The sequence below is a fragment of the Theropithecus gelada genome, chromosome 1 (assembly GCF_003255815.1).
Source record: "Theropithecus gelada isolate Dixy chromosome 1, Tgel_1.0, whole genome shotgun sequence".
NCBI lineage: Eukaryota > Metazoa > Chordata > Mammalia > Primates > Cercopithecidae > Theropithecus > Theropithecus gelada.
This window is the reverse complement of record NC_037668.1, coordinates 8,626,146-8,650,006: the sequence shown is the minus strand read 5'-3', so window position 1 is coordinate 8,650,006 and position 23,861 is coordinate 8,626,146. Positions and strand designations below refer to the sequence as shown.

At 41.0% G+C, this 23,861-nt stretch overlaps 1 protein-coding gene across 1 annotated transcript in view; it reads left to right on the top strand.

The window, feature by feature from the left end:
• Positions 1-19,807, top strand: part of LOC112609018 — a 56,643-nt gene extending 36,836 nt beyond the window's left edge. Inside the window, exons 3-4 of the mRNA XM_025361301.1 lie at positions 15,026-15,138; positions 19,618-19,807. Of these exons, the coding sequence (XP_025217086.1) occupies positions 15,026-15,138; positions 19,618-19,641 (137 nt within the window). The 3' untranslated portion in view covers positions 19,642-19,807. The remainder of the gene's footprint in view (positions 1-15,025; positions 15,139-19,617) is intronic.
• Positions 19,808-23,861: the final 4,054 nt, after the last annotated feature.

The window sequence follows — 23,861 nt, the reverse complement described above, 5'->3', positions numbered from 1 at the left end:
TGAACCCGGGAGGCGGAGCTTGCAGTGAGCTGAGATCCGGCCACTGCACTCCAGCCTGGGTGACAGAGCAAGACTCTGTCTCAAAAAAAAAAAAAAAAAAATACAGAGAACAAAATAAAACATATGAAATAGTTAATTCAGCTTTTCAGGAGAATCAGAGGAGGTTTTACAGCCATGAAACAAGAGCAAGTGGATAGAGAGAAGAACTCTTGCAAATTAAGAATATGACGTTAAATTTTTTTAAATTTACTGGAAAGATTAGAGGACAAAATCAAGAAAATATCATAGGAACTCAAATGAACAAACGGACAAAGAAAATGAAAACAGAGGGAAATACAATAAATTTAAAGAATCAGCCCAAGAGGACCAACATCAGCTTAACCGGAGTTTCTAAAAGAGAAAAGAGTAAAACCTGAGGTGAGGCTATGATAAGATATAATGCAAGAATATTTCCCAAAGCTGAAGCACATGTCTTCAGAATGAAAGAAGACATAGATCTTTACTACATTGAGTGAACAAAATCTCATATCAACACACTTTATTGTTGAATTTCAGAACACTGTGGAAAAAAAACAAAACAAAACTAATAATCTTTTGGAGAGAAAAAGAGGTTCATACAAAGGATCAAGAATCAGAAAACTGGCTGGGCGCAGTAGCTCACGCTGGTAATCCCAGCACTTTGGGAGGCCAAGGTGGGCAGATCACCTGAAGTCAGGAGTTTGAGACAAGCCTGGCCAACACGGTGAAACCCTGTCTCTACTAAAAATACAAAAATTAGCCAGGTGTGGTAATGCGCTCCCGTAATCCCAGCTACTGGGATGGCTGAGTCAGGAGAATCTCTTAAAGCTAAGAGGCAGAGGTTACAGTGAGATCCCGCCACTGCACTCCAGCCTGGGCAACAGAGTGAGAGCTCTGTCTAAAAAAAAAAAAGAAAAAGAAAAAAAAGGGCAAAAGACTCAAATGGACACTTCTCCAAAGAGGATGTATAGATGGCGATAAGCACATGAAACAGTGTTAAACAGAATTAGCTATTAGGGAAATGCAAATTAAACCACAATGAAATACTATTGCACATTTGTTAATATGGATAAAATAAAAACACTAAAAATACCAAATGTGAGCAAGGATGTGGAGTAACAGAAAATGTCATATGCTGCTGGTGGGAATGCTGCTGGTGGGAATGAAAAATGGTGTAGCCATTCTGGAAAACAGTTTAGCAGTTTCTTATAAAGTTTAAGCATAAATTTATTATACAACCCAGTAATTCTGCTGCTGGGTATTTACTTTAGAGAAATGAAAATTTGTGTTCCTGCAAAAACCTGTACAAAAATATTTATAGCAGTTCTATTCATAGTCTCCCAAACTGGAAACAATCAAAATTTCCTTCAACAGATGCACACATAAACAAACTGGAATATACAGTGGACTACTCAGCAGTAAAAAGGAATAAACTCTTAATACATGCAACCACATAGATGAATCTCAAAGGCATTATACTGAGTGCAAGAAGCCAGTCTCAAAGGCTGCATTGTGACTCTGTTTCCAGGAAGATAAGGATGTGCTTTTCTCCACTCTTCAAGAAACGTAGCCTAGAAATCATGTATAAAACAAGCATAAGAAAACTGAGGGGTTCAAAGAGCTAAAAGCAGAACTACCATTCAACCCAGCAATCCCATTCCTGGGTATATACCCAGAGAAATATAAAGCATTCTACCATAACAACTCATGCATGCAAATGTTCATTGCAGTAATATTCACAATAGCAAAGACATGGAATCAACCTAAATGCCCATCAATGACAGATTGGATAAAGAAAAGGTGATACATATCCACCATGGAATACTATGAAGCCATAAAAAAGGACAAGACTATTTCTTTTGTGGGAACATGGATGGAGTTGGAGGCCATTATCCTTAGCAAACTGATGCAGGAACAGAAAAACAAAAATCCAAATGTCACATGTTCTCATTTATAAGTGAAAACTGAGTGATTAGAACTCATGAACACAAACAAGGGAGCAACAAACACTGGGGTCTACTTGAGGGTAGAAGGTGGGAGGAGCAGAAATGACAACTATTGGGTATTGGGCTTAATACCTCAATGAAAAGTAATCTGTAAAACAAACCCCCATGACACGAGTTCACCTATGTAACAAACCTTCACATGCAACCCCGAACCTAAAACAAAAGTTAAAAAAAAAAAAGAAAAAAGAAAGAAAAGAAAATCGAGGGTTGAGAGAAGAAGGCAGACCAGCTAGTGACCTTAGGATTTGAGGAACAACAAGGGGTTGAACTTCCTGTGATTTTTTTTTTGTTTTATGGTGTTGTTGCTGTTGTTGTTTTTTGCCTTATATATCCAAATATGGGTGCTGAAGAAACTGACAAACTAGAAATGCTGATGAATGCAGACTAAAAAAGCTCCAACAAAAGTATTTTCTCTCTAGCCAGACAACCAAAGAAAGGGCAGCTTGACCAAACAGAAACATTTTAGAAATTAACTGCTTTACTGTTGACAACCGTTGTGAAAAAAACAAAAAACTTGTAACCTCCCTACCAGCAATGATCAAATCAGGAGCCTAAACATTTAACAGGCTGTAAGAAGTTGCCTCTCCTGCTCCCCACTGGGGTAGCGTCAGGGCTTACAGAGAGGCAGGGCTTTTCGTCATTACAGAGTAAAGAGGCCATTCACCCCCTTGGTGCCTGTGGTGGCCATGTAGAGATCAGTAAGAAGCAACCCTACCCCACCAAGCCAGGAGGTTGTCGGTGGAGGCACAGTGGAGTTAGAACTCCCACCCCAGCCCAGCAGTGATAAGGAACCCCAATCTCAGGTCTCAGTGGAGGCCAGGTGAAGAGCCTGGTCTTCCATGTCCACCTCGCTGTAATAAAATAGTGCCTCTCCCCCATTTTCCTGCCCCAGCAGTGTCAGAGAAAATAGCTAAAATAGAAGACTTAAGTAAGATCCTGAATCTCATAACTTAATACCCCAAATGTCCAGATTTCAATAGAAAATTATTCATCATACCAAGAACCATGAAGATCTCAAACTGAATAAAAAGAAAGTGATCATCAGATGCCAACACCAAGATGACAGAAATGTTAGAATTACCTAGCAAGGATTTTAAAGGAGCCATCATTAAAAAGCAATTATAAAAATTGAAACAAATGAAAACAGAAAGTAGTAAAGAAATAGAAAGTGTAAAGAAGAACCAAATGAAAATTTTAGAATGAAAAAATACAATAATGAAAGTAATAAGCTCAATGGGCTCAATAAGAAAATGAAGGAAAAAGAGGAAAAACCAGCAAGTCTGAAGATAGAGAAATTACCCAAATTATCATCAATGTGAACAACAGAGAGAAAAAACACTGAGAAAAAAATGAATAGTCTCTGCACTTGTGGGACCATAACAAAAAATAAAACATTTTGTCATTGGAGTGAAGAGGCGATAAAGGGCAGAGCTGAAAAAGCACTTACAGAATCAATAGTTGAAAATTTCCCAAATTTGGCAAAATACCACAAAACCCCTATAGACTTTTAAAGCAGATTCTAAAAGTTTTATCCAAATAGGATAAAACCAAAGAAACGTATGTCAAGACATATGTTGAGCAAACTTCAGAATTTTAAAAACAAAGAAAAAAGTCTTCAAAGCAAAGAGAAAAATAATACTTTACTCATAAGAGAAAATCATTCAAATAACAGTGGATTTCTTATCAGAAACCATGGAGGCAGAAGGAAGTGGCATAACAGTTTTCAAGTGTTGAAAGATGTTAACTCAGAATCCTATATCCAAGGAAAACATCCTCAAAATGAAGGGGAAATGAAAACATGCTCAGTGAACATAAAGTCAAACTAGGAAAATGTATCACTAGCAGACCTACTCTAACAGAATGGCTAGAGAAAGTTTTCTAACAGAAGGAAATGATAAAAGATGGAATCTTGGAATGGCAGGAAGAACAAAAAAACATGGTAAGCAGAAATATGGGTAAAGATTCCTCTTGAGTATTTTAGATTTGGTTTGATAACTGAAGCAAAAATTATAATACTGTCTGAGGTGGTTCTAAATGTGCAAAGGAAACATTTAAGAAAAATATAATAAGGGGAGGATAAAAAGACATAAAGGGAGGCTAAGGTTTCTATACTTCATGTGTACTGATAAAATGATGGTCTATCTGTCACAGAGTACAATTTTTAAAAAATTGATGGCAGCAGTAGACTATGATATGTATATGTAACACAATACCAAAAGAAACCATTGAAAAAGCTATATAAGGAGATACAGGCTGGGCACGGTGCCTCATGCCTGCAATCCCAGCACTTTGGGAGGCCGAGGTGGGTGGATTACTTGAGGTCAGGAGTTTGAGACCAGCCTGACCAACATGATGAAACCCTGCCTCTACTAAAAATACAAAAATTAGCCAGGTGTGGTGGACGCCTGTAATCCAGCTACTCAGGAGGCTAAGGCAGGAGAATCGCTTGAACCCAAGAGGGGGAGGTTGCAGTGAGCTGAGATCGTGCTACTGTACTCCAGCCTGGGTGACAAAGCGAGACTCCATCTAAAAAACAAACAGACAAAACAAAACAAAAACACAAAAATCTAATCAGCATTTATAGAATACTGTGCCTAACAACAGCAGAATATACATAAGTTTTTTCAATTGTCTGTGTAACATATCCCAAAATAGATCAGATCCAGGGCCATAAAATAAACTTCAACAAATTTAAAAGAAATCATACAGAGTGCGTTCTCCTGACCACAATAAACTCAAGTTAGTGATCAATAACAGAAAGAAAATGGAAAAAATGACCAAACACTTAGAAACTAAACAACACACTTCTAAATAATACATAAATCAAAGAGAAAGTCTCAGAGGAAATTAAAAAGTACATTGAACTAAGTGTAAATGAAAATGCAACAAGAATTTTTGTGGGACACAGCTAAAGCAGTGCTGAGAGTAAAATTTATAGTACTAAAAGCATACTCTAGAAAAAGGAGGAAAGTATCAAACCAATAATCTAAGCTCCTGTCTCAGGAACATAAAGAAGAAGAAAATAAGCCCAGAGCAAGCAGAAGGAAGAAAATCATAAAATTAACCACAGAAATAATGAAATTTAAAACAGAAAAACAGTAGAGGAAATCAATGAAATAAAAAGTTGATCCTTTGAAAGATCAATAAAATCAACAAACCTCTCTAGCAAGACTGACAAAGAAAAAAGGAGTGAAGACACAAACTATTAGTATCAGGTATGAAGCAGGGCATATCACTACAGACCATGGAGGCATCAAATGGTTAATAAAAAAAGTATGAACAACTCTACACACACAAATTTGACAAGTTACATGAAATGGACAGATCTATTCAAAAATACAAACTACTGCAGCTCACCCAATATGAAACAGATCATTTGCATAGCCCAAAGCTACTAAATAAATTGAATTAATTGGTAGTGAAAAAATTCCTAACAAAGAAATCTTCAGGCCCAAATGGTGTCTTTGGAGAATAAAAAAGAATAAAGCAGAATTTACTTCAATTCTACAAAATCTTTTCCAGAAAGTAAAATAGGAAGGAACCTGTCCTAATTTATTTCATCAAGCTGGTGTTACCTGCATACCAAAACCAGACAAAGACAGTACAAAAAAAGAATATTACAGAACAGTATCTCTCATGAATATAGATGCAAAAGTTTCTAAGAAAATAGGAAATGGAACTTAGCAATATATAAAAAGAATTATTGTATTGCTAAATAGAATTTAGCAAATATATAAAAAGTCACCAATTAAGAGTTTATTCCCGAGATACAAGGCTGGCGCAATCAATGTAATTCACCATGTTAACAGACTAAAAAAGAAGGAGAAAAATTAGATGATCATATCAACTGATGTAAAAGAAAAAGCATTCAACAAAATTAAATGCCTATTCATGATAAAAGAAATTTTTTTGAAAAACAGTAATAGAAAGAAACTTCAACTTGATAAAAAGCATCTATGAAACACTTGCAGCTAACATTATATCTAATTGTAAAGACTGAATACTTTGTCTCTAATATCAGCAACAAAACAAGGATGTGTGCTCTCACCACTCTTATTCAACGTAGTGCTGGAAGTTCTGGCCAGTTTAATCAGGCAAGAAAAGGAAATAAAGGCATATAGGTCAGAAAGGAATAAATAAAAATGTTTCTATTTAAGATGAAATGCTTATTTGCGTAGAAATTCCATGGTATCCACAAAAAGAACATCCAAAACTAATCAGTTAATTCAGCAATGTAACAGGGTGTGAACAAACATACAAAAATCAATCATACATCTATATACTAGCAGTGAAGACTTAAACACTACAACTAGAAATACAGTATCATTTGCAATAGCCTTAAAAAAAGGAATATTTAGGTAAATCCAACAAAACATACAAAACTTAAATTCAGAAAATCACGTGACATTGATGAAAGAAATCAGACAACATCTAAATAAATGCAGGGACATGCCATGTTCATGAATTGGAAAATTTATATATGTATTTCCTGTGTGTGTGTGTGTGTGTGTGTGTGTGTGTGTGTGTGTGTATATGTTCATAAAACCCATCTCCTGCAAAACATAAATTGGAAAATTTAACAAAGATGTCAATTTCTCCCAAATTGATATACACTTATTGCAATAAAAATCATCTCTCGATATTTTCAGGGAATTGTCTCCAGGACACCCTCCTCCATACCAAAATCCTTGGATGCTCAAGTCCCTTAATAAAAAGTCATGGTATTTGCATAAAACCTAAGCACAGCCTCTCATATACTTTAAATCATCTTTAGATTACTTATAATACCTAATACAATTAAATGTATGTAAATAGTTGATATGTTGTATGGTTTTTATTTGTGTTTTTTTGTTGCATTTTTATTATTATTATTATTTTTAATATTTGGTCCTTGGTTGGTTGGATCTACAGATGTGAAACCAATTGATAGAGAGGACTGGCAGTACCTATCAAAATCCTGAAAGATTTTTGCAGATATGGATAGAATCATTCCAAGATCTACATGAAAAGACAAAGGAACTAGACTAGCTAAAATATTTTGGAAAAAAAGAACAAAGTGAAAGGAAACCATCTGTCACATTTTAAGACTTACTGTATGGCTACAGTGATCAAGACTTTGTGGTATTGGCAAAGTAATAGACACATAGACCAATTGAACGGAATACAGAACCCAGAAAGAGACCCATTCAAATATGCCAAACTGATTTCTTTTGGTCACAGCTTTACTGAGATATAGTTCACACACCACACAATTCATCTACTTAAAATGTAAAACCTAATGGTTTTTAATATATTCCCAGAGTCGTGCTACCATCACCACAATCAATATTAAACCACTTTTATTACCCCCCAAAGAACTTTGTACCCTTTATCAGTGATCCATACTTTTCCGCAACTCCTCCTACTAGCCCTAGACCAACCACTAGTCTATTTTCTGCCTCAATAAATGTGCCTATTCTGGACATTTTATGCCCAACTGACTTTTAACAAGAGTCAAGAGCAACTGCTTAGAGAAAGGAAAGCCTTTTCAACAAATGATGCTGGCACCAATGGACACCTAGGGGCAATAATCAATCCCAGCCAACCAACTAAATAACCAATATTGGCCTAAGTTTCACACCCTTAAGCAAAAGTTAACTCAAAATGGATCATGGACTTAAATGTAAAACACAAAAATATAAAACTTTTACCCTAAAACTAGGAGAAAATCTTTGAGGTCTACAGCTAGGCAAAGAGTTTTCAGACTTAATACAAAAAACATAATCATGAAAGAAAAAATGATAAATTGGACTTAATGAAAATTCAAAATTTTTATTCTATAAGAACTCCTGTTAAAATGATGAAAAGATAAGCTACAGAATGGAGGAAAATATTTGCAAATCACATATGCAGTAAAGGACTAGTATCTAGAATATATAAAGAACTCTCAAAACTCAACAGTAAAAAAGCAAATAATCCAATTAGGTCATGAGCAAAAGACATAAATAGACATTTCACTGAAGAAGATATACAAATGGCAAATAGCACATCTAAAGTTGTTCAACATCATCAGCCATTAGGGAAAAGAAAATGAAGATGACAATTTTATCACCACACACCTATCAGAATGGCTAAAAACAGATCATGATAACATTAAATGCTGCTGATGATGGCGAGAAACTGGACTACTCACATATTTCTGGCAGGAAAGTAAAAATGTTACAGCCAATCTGAATATGATTTGTCAGTTTCTTTAAAAATTAAACATGTAACTACTATATGACCCAGCAATTACACTCCTGGGCAATTATCCCAGAGAAATGAAGACAAATGTTCATACAAAATCCTGCAGACTAATGTTTATAATAGCTTTATTCATAGAGCCAAAACCTGAAAACAGCCCAGATATCCTTCAGTGGGTGAATAGTTAAACAAACTGTGGGACATCCGCACTGTAGAATAATACTTAGCAGGTATACACACAATAATCTAGATGCATTTCCAGAGAATTATGCTGAGTGAAAAAATCCTATCACAAAAGGTTACATACAGTATGATTCCTTAAATATAGCATTCTTGAAATGACAAAACTTTAGATATGGAGAATAGATTAGTGATTACCAGGGATTAAGGAGTCGGCGGGGGTGGAAAGGAAGTGAGTATGGGAATAAAAGGTCAATGCGGAATCCTTGTGCTATTGGAAATATTCTGTATCTCGGCTTTATAGTTTTGCAAGATAACATCATTAAGGGAAATTGGATAAAGTGCACATAGAATCTCTGTATTATTCTTTACCACTGCATAACCTACATTTATCTCAAAATTAAAAGTTTAAGGTAAAAAAAGATTACATACTCAATTATTCCATGTGTAGGATATTCTTAAAAAAATAAAATAAAATCATGGAGATGGAGAACAGATCAGTGGTTATCAGGGGTTAGGAGAGCTCCTTTTCTATGATCTTGCAGTCTGAAGTTGCCATACCTGAAGTAGAACCCAAGTCTTCTAATTTCTGAGAGCATGATCCCCAAAAGCCAGGGAAGATGGCCATTTTAGTATCCAAGGGATGTTTTTGTCCATCTAGAGAAAGAAGGATTTCACAAGGTAACTGATCATTCAGGGGTCCCACAGTGTGGTTAAGCAGGACAGCAATAAACATCCTTGGGTGCTTCCTGTCTCCTGCATTTGGCTTGGGCAAGGAAAGCCATTTGCTTTGGAAACCAGCCAGAATTAAGCCTAGTGAGAATTAAGTCTACCTTCATCAAGAAGCCATCTCCCTCAGGCTTCTCCAGGAGGTGATTTAGGTCCTTTGGTGGGGGCTGATGTATCTGTCAGACTCTGGGGCAGCTTAACGCTCCTACCAGAAAGGACACTGCTGTCAGGGGCAGGACCCCTGGCTCCCAGTGATGGCCCTATCGCTTACTCCATCACCTCTCCAATAAAAAGCAGGGGTCGGACTTGCTCTTGGGCCCTTTCAGCCCCTGTGTTCTGAGATTCTGACAGCTGAGATCTCTGAGGCCTGCAGCTACCCGGGGACCACTGTAAGCACCCCAAGGGCAAGGCTGGGGCTGGCCTCCAACTCTGTGCTCAGAGACAAGTGAAGGCACAGCTACGGCAAAGAGTGGGTAACAGAGGGAATGCCGTGTCATCTGATCCGTAGCTGATTAATCCTTTGAAAACGCACTCTGAGGACATGTCCGTGAAGGACGTCACCGAGGTGGGGGAAGAATGCAGCCTGTTGTCTGGGCCCAGGACACAAAGGCCTGTCTGTTTGCACGTGGGCACTCCTGATCCAGGCCGGATCAGCTGCTCTTGTTTCCTCCTTCGCCATCACAATACAACTACAGAGTTACAGTCTGCCCTTCAACCCCCGCCCCAGGAGAACTGGGCAATGGGATTTCTGCCCACTGGGTGCCCGCTGAGCACAGTCAGTAATACCAGCCTCCCGGCCCACTTGGCTCCTAGTGAGTCTAGAATTTCAATAGCCTGCTGCTCCCTGCCCTCATTTACTGCCCTCTCTCATCTTCCCTTTCTCTCACCCTCTCAGGCACACGTGTGAGTGGCAGATCCAGGGTGATCTGGACCCTGCTGATCATCAGTGAGCCAAGCCTGGAAGCCTGAGCCATTACCAGCTGGGTGGTGGCCAGCTGTGGCTCAGGGCCACTCTAGAAACACTTGCCTTGGGCTGCAGCTGCCCTGGGCTACTACCCTGATCCCTAGGAAACGGGACATGGGGCATTCTCCTGAACAGAGCCCCTGCCAATGCCCAGCAAGAAGCCAGTGTGGCATTGGGATCAGAAAGCCTGGAGTGTGAATATGGACTCCGATGTGCCGACTTACAGAAGAAGCATAGGCAAGGTTCTTAGTCTCTGTAAGTCTTGGTTTCCTTGTTTATGTAAGATGAAGATAATCATTGTTACCCCATAGGGTTGTTGAGAGGTTTCCACAGGCATTCAAGCAGTGCTTAGCATGGGGTAGACATAGAGTAAGCACTGAAGTCATACACACACACACAAACACACACACACAGACACCAGACACATCAGCCACTCAAGATCATTCATTTGCTCATCAGTTATTGAGTGCCTTTTATGTGTCAAACACTGTACAAGACACTTGAGAGGAATCAGTGATCAAAACAGACAAAAATTGCTGACATCATGGCATGCAACTTCCAGGGCAGGGAGACAGACAAGAAACAATAAAGGTGATAAACAAGGAGAGTGTAATAGTATAGTATGTCAGAGGGACTGGGGCTATCAGGAAAAAGAGCAGGGTAAGAGGAACGAGAAAGTGGGAGTAGGGGAAGGTCCAGTGTTGAACAAAGTAGTCAAGAAAAGCCTTATTAAGAAGGTGACATTGATATAAAGATCTGAAGGAGGTGTAGGAGGGAGTCAGGCAGATTTGGGGAGAAGGAAGTTCAAGGCAGAGGGAACAGCCCTGCAAAGTGCCCAAAGTGGAAGTGTGCCTAGTGTCTCCATGCAATAGGAGGAGGTCAGCTGTGCTAGGAGAGTGAATGAGGGGGGATACTGAGAGCTGAGGAGAGGAATGAAGGGAGGCTAGATCCAGGAGGACCTTTGCATTGTCTGCTGGGGCCGCCTACCAAAGTTCCACAAACGGAGTGGCTTAAACAACAGAAAAGTACTAAGTTCTGGTGACCAGAAGTCCTTATAAGGTATTGTGTTCCTGAATTTCCCAACAGGTTTTTTCTTCTTATTCCTCTGCAGAAAAGTATAATTTGGGGACCCTTCCTTTTATCACCTCTCCTCCACACGTTGCCAGGCAACACGGGCTGGGCTTCTGTGAGCTTTTCTTGCCTGCCACTGGTCCTTTCTTTCTTCCTTGAACCAGCTATTCAGGCCTCAGAGGTCTCTCATCTTATCTGGGTTTATCTGCAGCCTTCTTGGTGGGGGGTCAATGTGCATCTTATGGCTCCACTCCTTCCTGCCGTGAGCACCTGAGAATGGTCATATCCTTGCTAGTTTTCTTATCAGTCTTCCCTGACCTGAGAGGCCCTTTCCTGCCTTTGGTTTCATTTTAGTTGGTTGGTTGGCCCTGCCCTGTATCCAGCTAAACCCAGTCCGCTGTTTCTCTGGATGGGTATTTGTAGAAGGATCAACCCTAAAAATCAATCCAATTATTATAAATACAAATCAATACTAATACCCAGTGTGGCCGGGCATGGTGGCTCATGCCTGTAATCCTAGCACTTTGGGAAGCTGAGTCGGGTGAATCACCTGAGGTCAGGAACTCGAGACCAGCCTGACTAACATGGCAAAACTCTCTCTCTACTAAAAATATAAAAATTTGCTGGATGTGGTGGCATACGCCTGTAATCCCAGCTGCTCGGGGCGCTGAGGCAGGAGAATTGCTTGAACCAGGGAGGTGGAGGGTTGCATTCATTGCATTCCAGCCTGGGCGACAGAGCAAGACTCCATCTCAAAAAAGAAAAAAAAAATACCCAGTGCTACAGTGCTAGTGATGGTTCCCTTGTGGCTGGTCATGGCATATATCATTCTAATGATTTAGGAAAGCAGTTTGGTAATATGTATGAACTATCATGAGATCTAAGGGTGCCTGTACCCTTTCATTCAGGTATCTCACTTTTGAAAATTTAGCTAAAGAAAATAAACCTGAAGAGGAAAATACTTCATGTAAATAAAAATATACATCATAGAAATTTATAACATGGAAGACTTAGAAAAAATAGCAATGACTAATATTTATTAACTATTATGTACCATGCATCATTAAGTTCTTAATATATTATTTCACCTAATCCTTGCTACATCTTTATAAGATGGGAACAACGAGATAGAACCTGCAATGACCATGTAACTCCTATAATTTCCTCAGGCACCTACCAAATGCTATAGTTTGGCCTACTGGCCTTGAGAACTACCCTACAGCTACATTAATCTTGATCTTGTACTCAGCCCTTTCCTGCCCCTGCCCCTCCCTCTGATAATTAGACTACCACAGGGTAAGTGCTATGACATAGCCAATTAATGACAAGAATCACTACTGATTCTTGCAAGCTCTCCTCCTCCCTCCGTATAGAGTTAGGTTAATGACTCTGACAGGACTTTAAGTGAATTGGTTTGATTTTTGTAATTGAAAAAATTCGGGGTGGGGCATTACTTTAATTCCAGCTCCTCCTTCAAACCTTCAAGATCTTCTGGATCCCAACTCTTTTGTTTAATACAGTAACTACCTCTCTCAAGTGTTTTCACTGTAGATCCCACAGCACATGCACAGTTCCAAGAGACCCTCTCTAGGTTCGGATAATAGTGCTGACACTCTTCCTTTCCTACAACCATTTTGAAAAAAAAAAAAAAAAAAAGGCTCTGTGCAGTGGCTCATGCCTAAAATCCCAGCACTTTGGGAGGCTGAGATGGGAGGATTGCTTGAGCCCAGGAGTTTGAGACCAGCCTGGGCAGCATGGCGAGACCCCTCATCTCTACAAAAAAACAAATTAGTTGGGAGTGGTGGTGCATGCACTGCCTATAGTTCTAGCTACTTGGGAGGCTGAGGTGGAAGGACTGCCTGAGTCTGGAAGGCCGAGGCTGCAGTGAGCCATGATCACACCAGTGCACTCCAGTCTGGGTGACAGAGCAAGACTCTGTCTCAAAAGAAAGAGGAAGAAAGAAAGACGGAAGGAAGGAAGGAAAGAAGGAAGGAAGGAAGGAGGGAAGGAAGGAAGGAGAAAGAAAGAAAAGAAAGAAAGGAAGGAAGGAAGGAAGGAAATAAGAAAAGAAGGAAGGAAGGAAGGAAATAAGAAAAGAAGGAAGGAAGGAAGGAAAAGAAAGAAAGGATTAAAGTACTTATGAACTCCTCATGTAGTAAGCCCAAAATTGAGCTTTTATCAGCTATTTGGTAGGTCCAAACAATGGGTTGAGTCCTGGGTTAGTTCTTTGGCAAACTGCCTGAGTTACCTGACCTTGAATAGGCATGATCATCCACTTCACAGAATTGCTGTGCAGATGATGAAGTAGGTGACAGTGCTTGCTGCAGTACTTGGCACATCACACACATCCTCAACACACATCCATTCATTCATTCACTCATTAATTCAAGCTGGCTTCTCCTCCATCATTCACTCAACATATGTTGCTAGGAATGTAGATGCAGAGCAGAACTGGTCCTGAGCAGATCCCTATGCCTGACAGCTGCTGGTGAGTGTGGGGTCCCGGCCTGGATGCAGAGCCCAGGTCTGACTCAGCACTTGTAGCCCCCACAAATTTCTATCAGGAGAGGCTGGCTTCCTTGCACCCTGCCTGGCCACAGCCAGCTGCCTTTTCTCCAGTGGTGCAGAGAGGGAGGGAGGCATGAAGTGGGAACTGCTATCCTGGCAGAGAGACTGCCTTGGCCTGTATGGGGCCATATACACTTGAAGAATTAAGCTTTTCTGGTTTAGAGTTAGTCTATTCATCTTTTTTTTTTTTTTTCCAGTGGAAACATTATGTTTATTGAGTATATGTTCTTCAGAAGCAAGGAGCGTTTTTCAATCTAAAATTAACACTCCCTTTTAGGAACGATTATTGCCCACAGAGATTCCATGCTAAAATCACAATCTCTTTAGTGGCTATTTTTTTTGAAAAAAGGAGTGGGTCAAGTTTCCTGAAGGAAGTTGCTGTGAGCTCACGTAGGTTAATTATTTTTCCAGGGGCGCCCCCTCCTTGCCCATCCTCTTATCACCCACCAACAACCCTAACTTGTCACCCTTATTCTAGACATCAAGCTGAGTCCTTGAAGTGGTTGGAGGGACAAAACAGAATTCCTGGAGACAGTGTCCTAAGGGAGTGCCAGAGGCACTCATTTGTTTGACAAGTAATTTTGGAGGCAGGTGCTCTTCCTTGTCTTGGGATCTTCCAGTCAACAAGGCTGAAAATCTCCCTGCCTCCTAGAGCTTGCTTCTGTGGAAGAAGGTAGTTAGCAAACACATGAACAAAGACACGTTCAGGGAGCTGAAGGTGCTGGAAAGAGGAGGAAACAAGGCTTTGTGGGTAAAATACTGTGCCCATTGTTGTGCACTTTGTAGGGGACAGAGCCAGGACTCAATACCACATGGATCTGGCACTGGAATTCACCTGACTGCTACACAGGCTCTCCTGCATAGCTAGTGCTTCCACACCAGGGGTGATAATCAGACCTTACCTTTGCCTAGTATTTTATACTCTTCCAAGCAATTTCCAGCACATCGCCTCATTTCACCTTGCAGCATTATTATTTCCAGCTTTTCCTCTGAGGCCTGCCACGAATGCAAAGGAAAATGGTAGGAGCAGATCCTCTAGCAACGGAGCCAATTAAGCTTCCTGCAAATGTAGAGCAGCTAAATCCCCATGACATGAAGGACCAAGAAAAGCCTTGAATTGGCCATGTCTAAAGCAGAACCTTGTGGGCCGGAATTTAAATAGGCAAAGGTCTTTTCTTTCTCCTCCTGTGACTTACAGAAACTAGTTCTTATTCAGTCTCTGCAATGTGGAAAAGAGTCGCTGATAGCGACTCTCCTGTATTCTTAGGTGCTGTGGGGATGCTGCAGCAGCGCTCTGTCCTTCCAGTGTCTCCAGGGAAGAACATCTTTCTCTCAAGTGAACAGTGCTTATGCCTTCAAGCATCCAGTCTTAGCAATAAGGTCAGCGTTTGACTGTTTACAAAGTATTTTGGCCTACTTGATCATGTTTGACGCTCACATAATCCCACTGTGTAGCTTCTCATAATCTTTGTAACTTTTGGATGGGGAAACTGAGGGTCAGGCTGAAGGCACCCAATGGGTATGTTTCTGTGGGAATGGCAGACAAGCTGGGCCTTGAGACTCAGGATTCCTGACACTAAGATTCCTCCTCGCTCTGCCACTGAAAGGACGCTTGCTTTTGTGCTGGCTTTAGAAGGAACACTTTCTAAAATGTGTTATATATTTGCCTGCCTCTTACAGCAGAGGACACTGGGGGTAGGGAGTGTGTGGGATGGTGTAACATTTTCTTGACGAATATAGGTATTTTTGTGAACACATAGCTCTCCATTCTGCATAGCATTGTGCCTGGGTATTACTTTTTCTTACTCGACCTTTTGATATCACTGGACCTGCTCAGCCCTTGTCCTCTCTTAATTTTGAGGATTCCAATCGAAAGATGCCTATTACAAACTGTTGCAGGCAAATTCAGTAGGAGTGTAAATTGCCATAACTCATCTGATGGGCAATTAGGCAATGAGTTTAAGAAGCTTTAAAAATGTTTGGCTAGGTATAGTGGCTCATGCCTATAGTCCTAGCACTTTGGGAGCCTGAGGTGGGAGGATCGCTTGAGGCCAGGAGATTGAGACCAGCCTGGGTAACATAATGATACCCTGTCTCTATTTAAAAGGAAATTAAAAAAAATTTGAAGAAGTTTATAATTTTTGATCCCATAGTATCCTAAAAGAATATTCAGAAGTGTGCAAAATTATTTCTGTATAAGATTATTCATCATGGCATTATTTATAAATTTTGAAATGGAAAGCAACCAATGTAAGGAACAATTAAACACTGATTAAATAAAACACATGACGTCCATGTGATAGAATATTACATAGCCATTAAAATTGCAAAAAATCCAATCAAATAGCACTATGCTATATTCATAATGTTTGTTGTAAAACAGCATGCACATTTGAATTACAATTTTGAAAAAAGTAATAAACACAAGTAGAAAAATAAGAGGAACATACACACCAACATTTTATAGGAGTTACTTCTGCATGTGGGGTGATGGGTAGTTTTTTTTTTAATGCTTTTGTATTTTCTCTGTTGAACATCTTAAACATGTTGAACATCTTAAAACATCCTTTTGACATCTTAAAAACATGACTGTTCTTATTTAGGCATGAAATATTGGCTACATGCTGAATGAACCATCGAGGTATTGAGTAAGGGCCAGGCCAGTGGGTATGGCTATCAGACATGAAAGTGGCTCGATGAGGCTGAGAAAATGTTTTTGTTGATTTCTGAATTGGGGGCTCTGTTCTGAAAGTCTCAAAAAAGCTGTTATGGAAGGAGAACTATTCTTTGCCTTAAGGATTTTAGTCTTGCTGGAGAGAAAATAGCCCATCAAACTATGAGAGAGCACAGGAAGGAGGGGGTGTCCATGTGGGCCCCACAATGACAAGAGGCAGGAGCTGTGTGTGGGCAGCTGGGCCTTGAAGGGCAGATGGAAAGTCAATAGGAGGAGGAAAGGGGGTGGCAAGGGGTGGCAGGAGGAGTTTCCTTCTGCTCCTTCCCTAGAAATCCAAGCCGCTTGTTGTAGCTCTGCTTGGACCAATGAACCCCAGAAGCTGTGTGCTGGGTCAGAGTAAGTGTTGCCAGACCATCTGTGAGGAGTCTGACCCAGCCTGGCATGCCATAGGGATAACCATGGAAGGGCACGGCCCTACCCAGCACCAGCTGGGAGGGAACCTGCCTAGCTGCCCATTGCCCTGAATAAATCTGAATTTGGGTTACAGCTGCCAAAGCAGTTTGTCCGGTGCTTGTGCTGTCCTGCTGAGCAGCCCGGTGCTGGCTGGGCAGGAGCGTGGAGGGTGCACGAGGTATGGGCTGAGGCCTCACCGTGGCATCTGCTGTCTGGATAAGAATTCCAAGTCTCCATGTGTCCCTTTATGACTGATAATAACCCTTGGGTTGTGGGCAGCAGCATACTCATAGGAATACTAAGTGCACACAGTTGCATGTGCCCTAGGCCACCACCCCTACCTCCCCACATACACACACACCAGGCCCTGAGCATCTTTAGATTGGTGGGTCGGTGGCAATGCAGCCCCTGTCCCTTCTTGTCCTCATCCCACAGCCCAGCATGGAGGTGCCATCCTTGTGAAGCCCCATCGTGGCTGACTAGGCTCCTGGCAGCTCCGTCTTCTGGAGTGAGTCAGCCAGATTCTGGGGCCTTTGCTGCTCTGAGAACCTGCCAGAGTTGAGATAAGCTTCTGTCTTCCTGGGTGATTTGGGGAGGTCCATGCTCACTCTGCTTACCCACCCCAGCTTCCTCAGCTTCAAAAGAAGGATCAGGCAGGTGAGAGGAGTCCCCGGCTTACCTCAACCTAAATAAGCCACAAAGCGAACTGTGACAAGGCTTAACTGCCAATTGTAGTTGTTAATGTTGGTGTGTTTTGTAGTTAACTGCCAAAAAGGCTTCTAAGAAGATGAGATGCTTTTATTCATTCATTCAACAGATATTTATTCGTTTAATAGATATGCATGTTAAGTGCTAGAAGAAATGGGAATGGAGAAGAAAAGACCCAGCAATTCCACTTTCATATATATGCACCCAAGATAATTGAAAACATATGTCCACACAAAACTTGTACATAAGTGTTCATAGCAGAATTATTCATAATGAACAAAAAGCAAAACAACCCAAATATCCATCAACTGATGAATGGATTAATAAAATGAGATGTATCCATAGTGAAATATTATTTGACCATGAAAAAGGAATAAAATACTGCTAGATGCTGCAGCATGGATAAACCTTGAAAGCATTCTGTGAAGTGAAACTAACCAGATGCAAAAGGTGTTATTGCATGATCCCACTTACATGGGATGCTCAGAATAGACAAATCTCTATAGATTTTTATAGACAAAAAGTAGATCTAGTGGTTGCCTAGGGTTGAGGAGGTGGTAGATAGAACCGAGGGGGTAAGAGGCATAGAATTTCTTTTTGGGGTGTTGAAAATGTTCTAAATGTAATATGGGGCTTACCTCTGTGAATTCAACTCCAAGTTGAGGGGTGGATGAGCATCACTCAGTTGGCTGGGCTCTGCCCTCATTGCTCCCTTTGGCTGGTATCCCAGGGGGCGTTTTGATTGTAAGTGGGCTTGTTGTGGTGGCTGCTAGACTACAATAAAGCCTTAGTTTCTGTAGATGAAGGCTAAGGCATGAGGTCAGACCACGTGCAGGGCAGTGATTCCTGTAATTGCTAGAAAATCAGGCTATCACAGGCATTTACTCCTCCCTCTTCTGAGCCCGTGAAGGATGGATTGGTGGCAAAGACACATGGTGTGACCTGATAGGATATGCCCCTGCTCCACAGCCTCCCCGTTTCCTCAGTCCTGCCAGACAACATCTGGGCAAACCAGCACAATCCAGCCTCTTTTTTTCCATCACTATCACCCCAAGTAACTCACCTTTGCTCTAAACACCCCTGCATTTTCCTGCAATCATCTCTTTTGTTCATGCTGTGTCTTCTGCCCTAAATGAACTTTCTTCGTCATTCCCTGTTAAAATTCTACTCTTCTGTTAAGATGTGGACTGAACATCATCTCCATTCTTCCCACCATCCAGCATCAGGATGCAACTCTCCCTCTTCTGTGACTCCCATCACACCCATTATACTTTGTGGCTGGGTGACAGCACTGTCGCCCTGCTCATCTTCCTATTGTGGTATTTCTGTCTCTACCATGGATGGTGAGCTCCCTGGGGGCAGGTATGCTCTACAATGTCGATATGTATCCTTCATGGTGCCCCATTCAATGCCTTGCACGTGGTATGTTTTCAGAAAATGTCTGCTGAATTATGGTGTAGGCATTTTTCTAACCAGATGGGCTATGTTCTGCAGAAACTCAGCATACAGGAACTCACCATTAATGAGTTTCAAACAAGGGGAACTGATTTCACAAATGGTACCTGTTTGCAAGATTTTGAGCTCTCTCCGTCCATTTGCTCACTTAGGGCTGCATTCAGTGGTCAACCTCTGCATCTCTGTATCTCCCTGTGCCTTCCCTCAGATCAGCTAGCACATTGCTAAACGCCAGTAGCTTCTGCAGGATAACCTAAGTACGAGGTTTGCACCACTACTGGGAGTGCTCTAAGGGCTGAAGAGGGAGCTGCTAAAATTGAGAGATTTTCAGTTCATTATGTTCTGTTCAGTTAAGCCATCAGTGATATTTCTTCTTTAGACCTTTATCTTTTCTGCCAAACATAAAAATATTCCAAGCATTTGCACCCATATTGGTGAATTACAGACAGTGACATGATGAATTTTTTTTTTTAGCAGAAAACTGTTGTTTTTCCTCTGTGTGATTTGTAAAGGTCTGTTGTCCTTTTGCAGAGAATTTTATTATATGTTAGTGCCAATTTGTTTTCCAGAGGAGCACATCTCCAAATTTATAATGAAAGGCAAGCAAAGTGGGACTTCATGGCCTTGGCTGGACACCAAGTGATAGCTAATTTTTGCAGCAGGGAAGACGAAATAACAAGTCCCTGGATTGCAATTTTGGTTTCTCCTTCTGTTCTCAAACAAAATTGTTTAAATAATAAACTCTTGTCTTCATCATAATTATTAGTTAATGAATGCATGTCTGTATTTCAAAAGTATATTTTTATTTTTTAGATCTTAAATGTCATCCTAGGATTGGCAAATACCTTTGGGCTGCTGACCTTTGATTAAGTCAGAAGATGCTGGTGAAATGAATTAATAGTTCATTTAGCCAAATGAACTATTGGACAAACAAAAGTCTAGTTGACCAACTGTTACTCTTTAAGGCTCATGTTAGCGACCATCTGATTTTTAGCCAGTACAGAGAAATGATAAGGATGTCCATTTGGTAGAACGAATGAGTTACATTTAAAACTCTATATTTTATATTTACTTGATTAACTTGATTTGCTTGATTACAGACTCTGAAATAAGGAATGTCATTGTAACATAACTCTAGCAACCATTTTGGAATCTCGTTTGCTGCCAAGAACAAATGAGGATCTTAATTTATTCAATTTCTTATGTCAGAATATAAACTTTACACAATCCAAAAAACCTCTTCCCATGTCTCCAAATGAGGATCTTAATTTATTCAATTTCTATGTCAGAATATAAACTCCACACAGCCCAAGAAACCTTTCCCATGTCTCCCTCCCTTCCCTGTCGTGCTTGTTCTTGTCTTCTCAGATCCCTCCTAGTGTGGAGACTGTACCTTGCACACATACACACTCACACATACACACACACTCCTATCTCCATTCTTTGAGGACTCTGATCTGCTTCAACCTTCAAAGGTGCTAATGGGTTAATTTATTTATCATTCGCCCAAGTCACATACCATATTTCCTCAAATCTAAAATGACATTGATTGCAAGATGCTACATTCATTTATGTACCATTAAAAAAAAAAAGAATCCAGAGATTTGTTAGGCCCTGATGTTTAGAAATGATACAGTGTGAGCCTCCCAATCAATGAAATGTATTTAAATTTTGAAGGGAGGCTTTTGGAGGCAATACCTTAGTGACTCCAATGGTAGAGTGTCAGGCATCTTGGCGGACTGCTGGGGGAGGGCTTTGGAGTCAGATGATGACTGTGTGACAACTACACATCATTTAGTAAGCTGCTTATTTCACATCTCCAGTGGGACTGGCTCTAGGTGTGAAGATCCAGTGTATAACAAAGTGAAACATCCACAAGAAACATGTAAGAAGAGGTGTAGATCTGTCTATAGGAAATTCACAGATGTACTGTGATGCTGCAGAAATCTCATTGACCAGAGAAGCCTGTCACACAAGTGTTCTGAGAACAGTCTATAGTCAATCTCTTTGCCTAGGCACTGGGCTGAGGTAGAGACTTGAGTTCTAATTTTTGTTTTGCTGTTAACTAGTCCAGGGGCCAAGTGTCCTAGGTGGATGGTTTTTGTCCTTCGTCCTCAGTTCCTTATGGGAGGCGAAAGTTAGAGTTCCTCAGGGGAGGCGAAAGACCATGGGCCTTGGGCTTCAATCAGGATAGCTCCACTTTTATGTCTTAGATACTGTATGTCTGTGATTCCCTATTTTTAAAAAATGTTCCTCTGCAAAATGAAAGCTTGAAAGTCATTGATAAAGATGAACTTTATCCTTTTTTCTACTGCTAAAATTCTCAGATTTATTATTTCACTTTAAAGAGGTAGATTATAGAGAAATATTAGATGCTTTCTTCTTTCATGGTAGCATCAAGACAGGAGGGCCAAGGGTTATTCATGTGAGAGGTTGTTCTGTTCCAACTGCTTCCTCCTCACTATTCCTGCTGCGGCCTCACCTATAAGTGAGCCCTTGGGAAGGAAGCAGATTTGCCCAGTGTCTTAGTCTCCTATTGCTGCTATAACAAGTTACTACAAATTAAATGTCTCAAAACAACATAAATGTATTATTTTACAGTTTTTCAGGCTAGAACTCTGACATGGGCTAGAATAAAGGTGTTGGCAGGGCTGCACTTCTTTCTGGAGGCTCTAGGGAAGAATCCATTTCCTTGCCTTTCACACTTTCTGGAGGCCACATTTATTCCTTGGTTTATGACCCCTTCTTCCATCTGGTGAGTGAGTACTTTTCACATCTCTCTGATTCTCTTCCATAGTCACATCTCACTCTGATTCTCTTCTGCCTCCCTCTTCCACGTCTAAGGATCCTTGTGATTACATTGAGCCTGTTAAATTCAGTATAATCTTCCTATTTTAAGATCACTTGATTATCAACCTTAATTCTATCTGCAATCCTAATTTCCCTATGCCATGTAATTAACATATACAGAGGTTCTGGGGATTAGGATGCAGTCCTCTTTGGGGGCCATTATTCTGTCTTCCACACCTAGAAATAGGAGTTGTAGTGTGATAGGGCTCGTGAGAATCAGAAAAAAAGAAGTGACACAAAACAAGCTGCAAAGCTGTAAGCTAGCCTATTTTGAGTTGTGACCTTATCCCCATGTTATTGCTAGATAATGTTTATCAAACAAGGGACCCAGGGAGTAGCACATACATATTTCATGTGGGATTGGTGTCACAGGCTGAGTTTCCCAGAAGCCAACACAGAGATGGAAACTTCCATGAAGGACATTTATTAGGAGTGGTCTTGGGATTAACACCTTTGAAACAGAAGGAAAATGATAAACAATTTGTGCAGAGAGAGAAGTTGGACTGCAAAGCAGTCTCAGCAAAGGTATCTGTTGACCCCACAGGGAACTCTGAAGGTGGGGTGAGGGTGCTAGACCAGTAAAGCTCATTGGATGTGGGCTGCTCCAGGAAGGGGAACGGGGTGTGACCTTGAGTGAGGCATCTCTCTTCAGCTAAGGCACTTCCTGGAAAAGTCTGTCTGCCAGCAAATCCCCAGCAGCTTGAGGGAATAAGTTCACCAATCCTAAAGAGAAATCTGAGTGGTGCATTCCAATGCCCACTACAAAAGGACTCTAGTGTAGGGAGCTGGTCAATGAACTGGGGGGAACTCTCCAAGGCTTAGGTCCTAGAGCAGAGAAAGTGTGGGTAGGAAATGTAGGGATTTTCCCAGACAGGCAAAGAGTTGATTCAGAAAAGATATTTTTTCATCTTCTACCTATACCCCAGTTTCTGCAGAACTCTGAGGCTCCCTACCCATAGGGAGACAGTCTGCCTGCCGGTCACCTCCTGCTCATCACTGGAATCACAGACAGAACAAGTGGTGGCAACACTGGCCTGAAGATTCCTGACAGTGAGTAGATTTACACAGACTAAACAAGAAGCCGGACTGAGTTTGGTTTAATCTCTCACCCCAGAAACCCACATGCTGACAGCAGAGTCAATTCCACAGTGTTTATGTGCCTTGGTGGCTGCTGCTCATGGTGGCTGTTTCCCATGATCACATCTCATTATTCTTTATTACCTTGTCATCTAGAGGAGGAAGGATATCATGATCAATATTCTGTGAATTCATAAATTATTTCACTTCTTCCAGATGAACTCTGTACCCTGGGTTCGAGTAGGTACAGGGACGCATTATGACCCTGGCGTCCCTCAGAACTCTACACAGGGCTGGGAGTCTAGGTTAGCCTTAAGTGAAAGCAGAATAAGTGTCTTCCCGATTCAGGGTCACCAGAAAAATCCTAACCCGTGAGAACCTTCCTACCCTGTTTTCTGATGTCTGAAGGCCCACCATTAGGGCACAAAATTTTCAACTTCAAGCTCTGATCTCAATTAAATGTAGACACTCTCAGAAAGGGTCACTATCTCTCAATGAAAGCACATTTTAGATGTTTTCCTGGGGAAAAAAATGGGATATAAGTAGCAATGCTCCAAGTACCAAAACCTCCCTAAGTCACCTGTGAAAAGCCATTTGGCAATAATACCGAAAGCTTTTAAATGTTCACACTCTGACCTAGCACTTTCACTCCTGTGAATGTAAGCTAAGGAAACTGATCTCAATACTGAAAGGACTTTATACACAAGAATGGGCCAGGCGCCGTGGCTCACGCCTGTAATCCCAGCACTTTGGGAGGCCGAGGCGGTGTTGAGGGGGAAGCACCTGAGGTCAGAAGTTCGAGACCAGCCTGGCCAACATGGTGAAACCCCGTCTCTACTAAAAGTACAAAAATTAGGTGGGCGTGGTGGCAGATGCCTGTAATCCC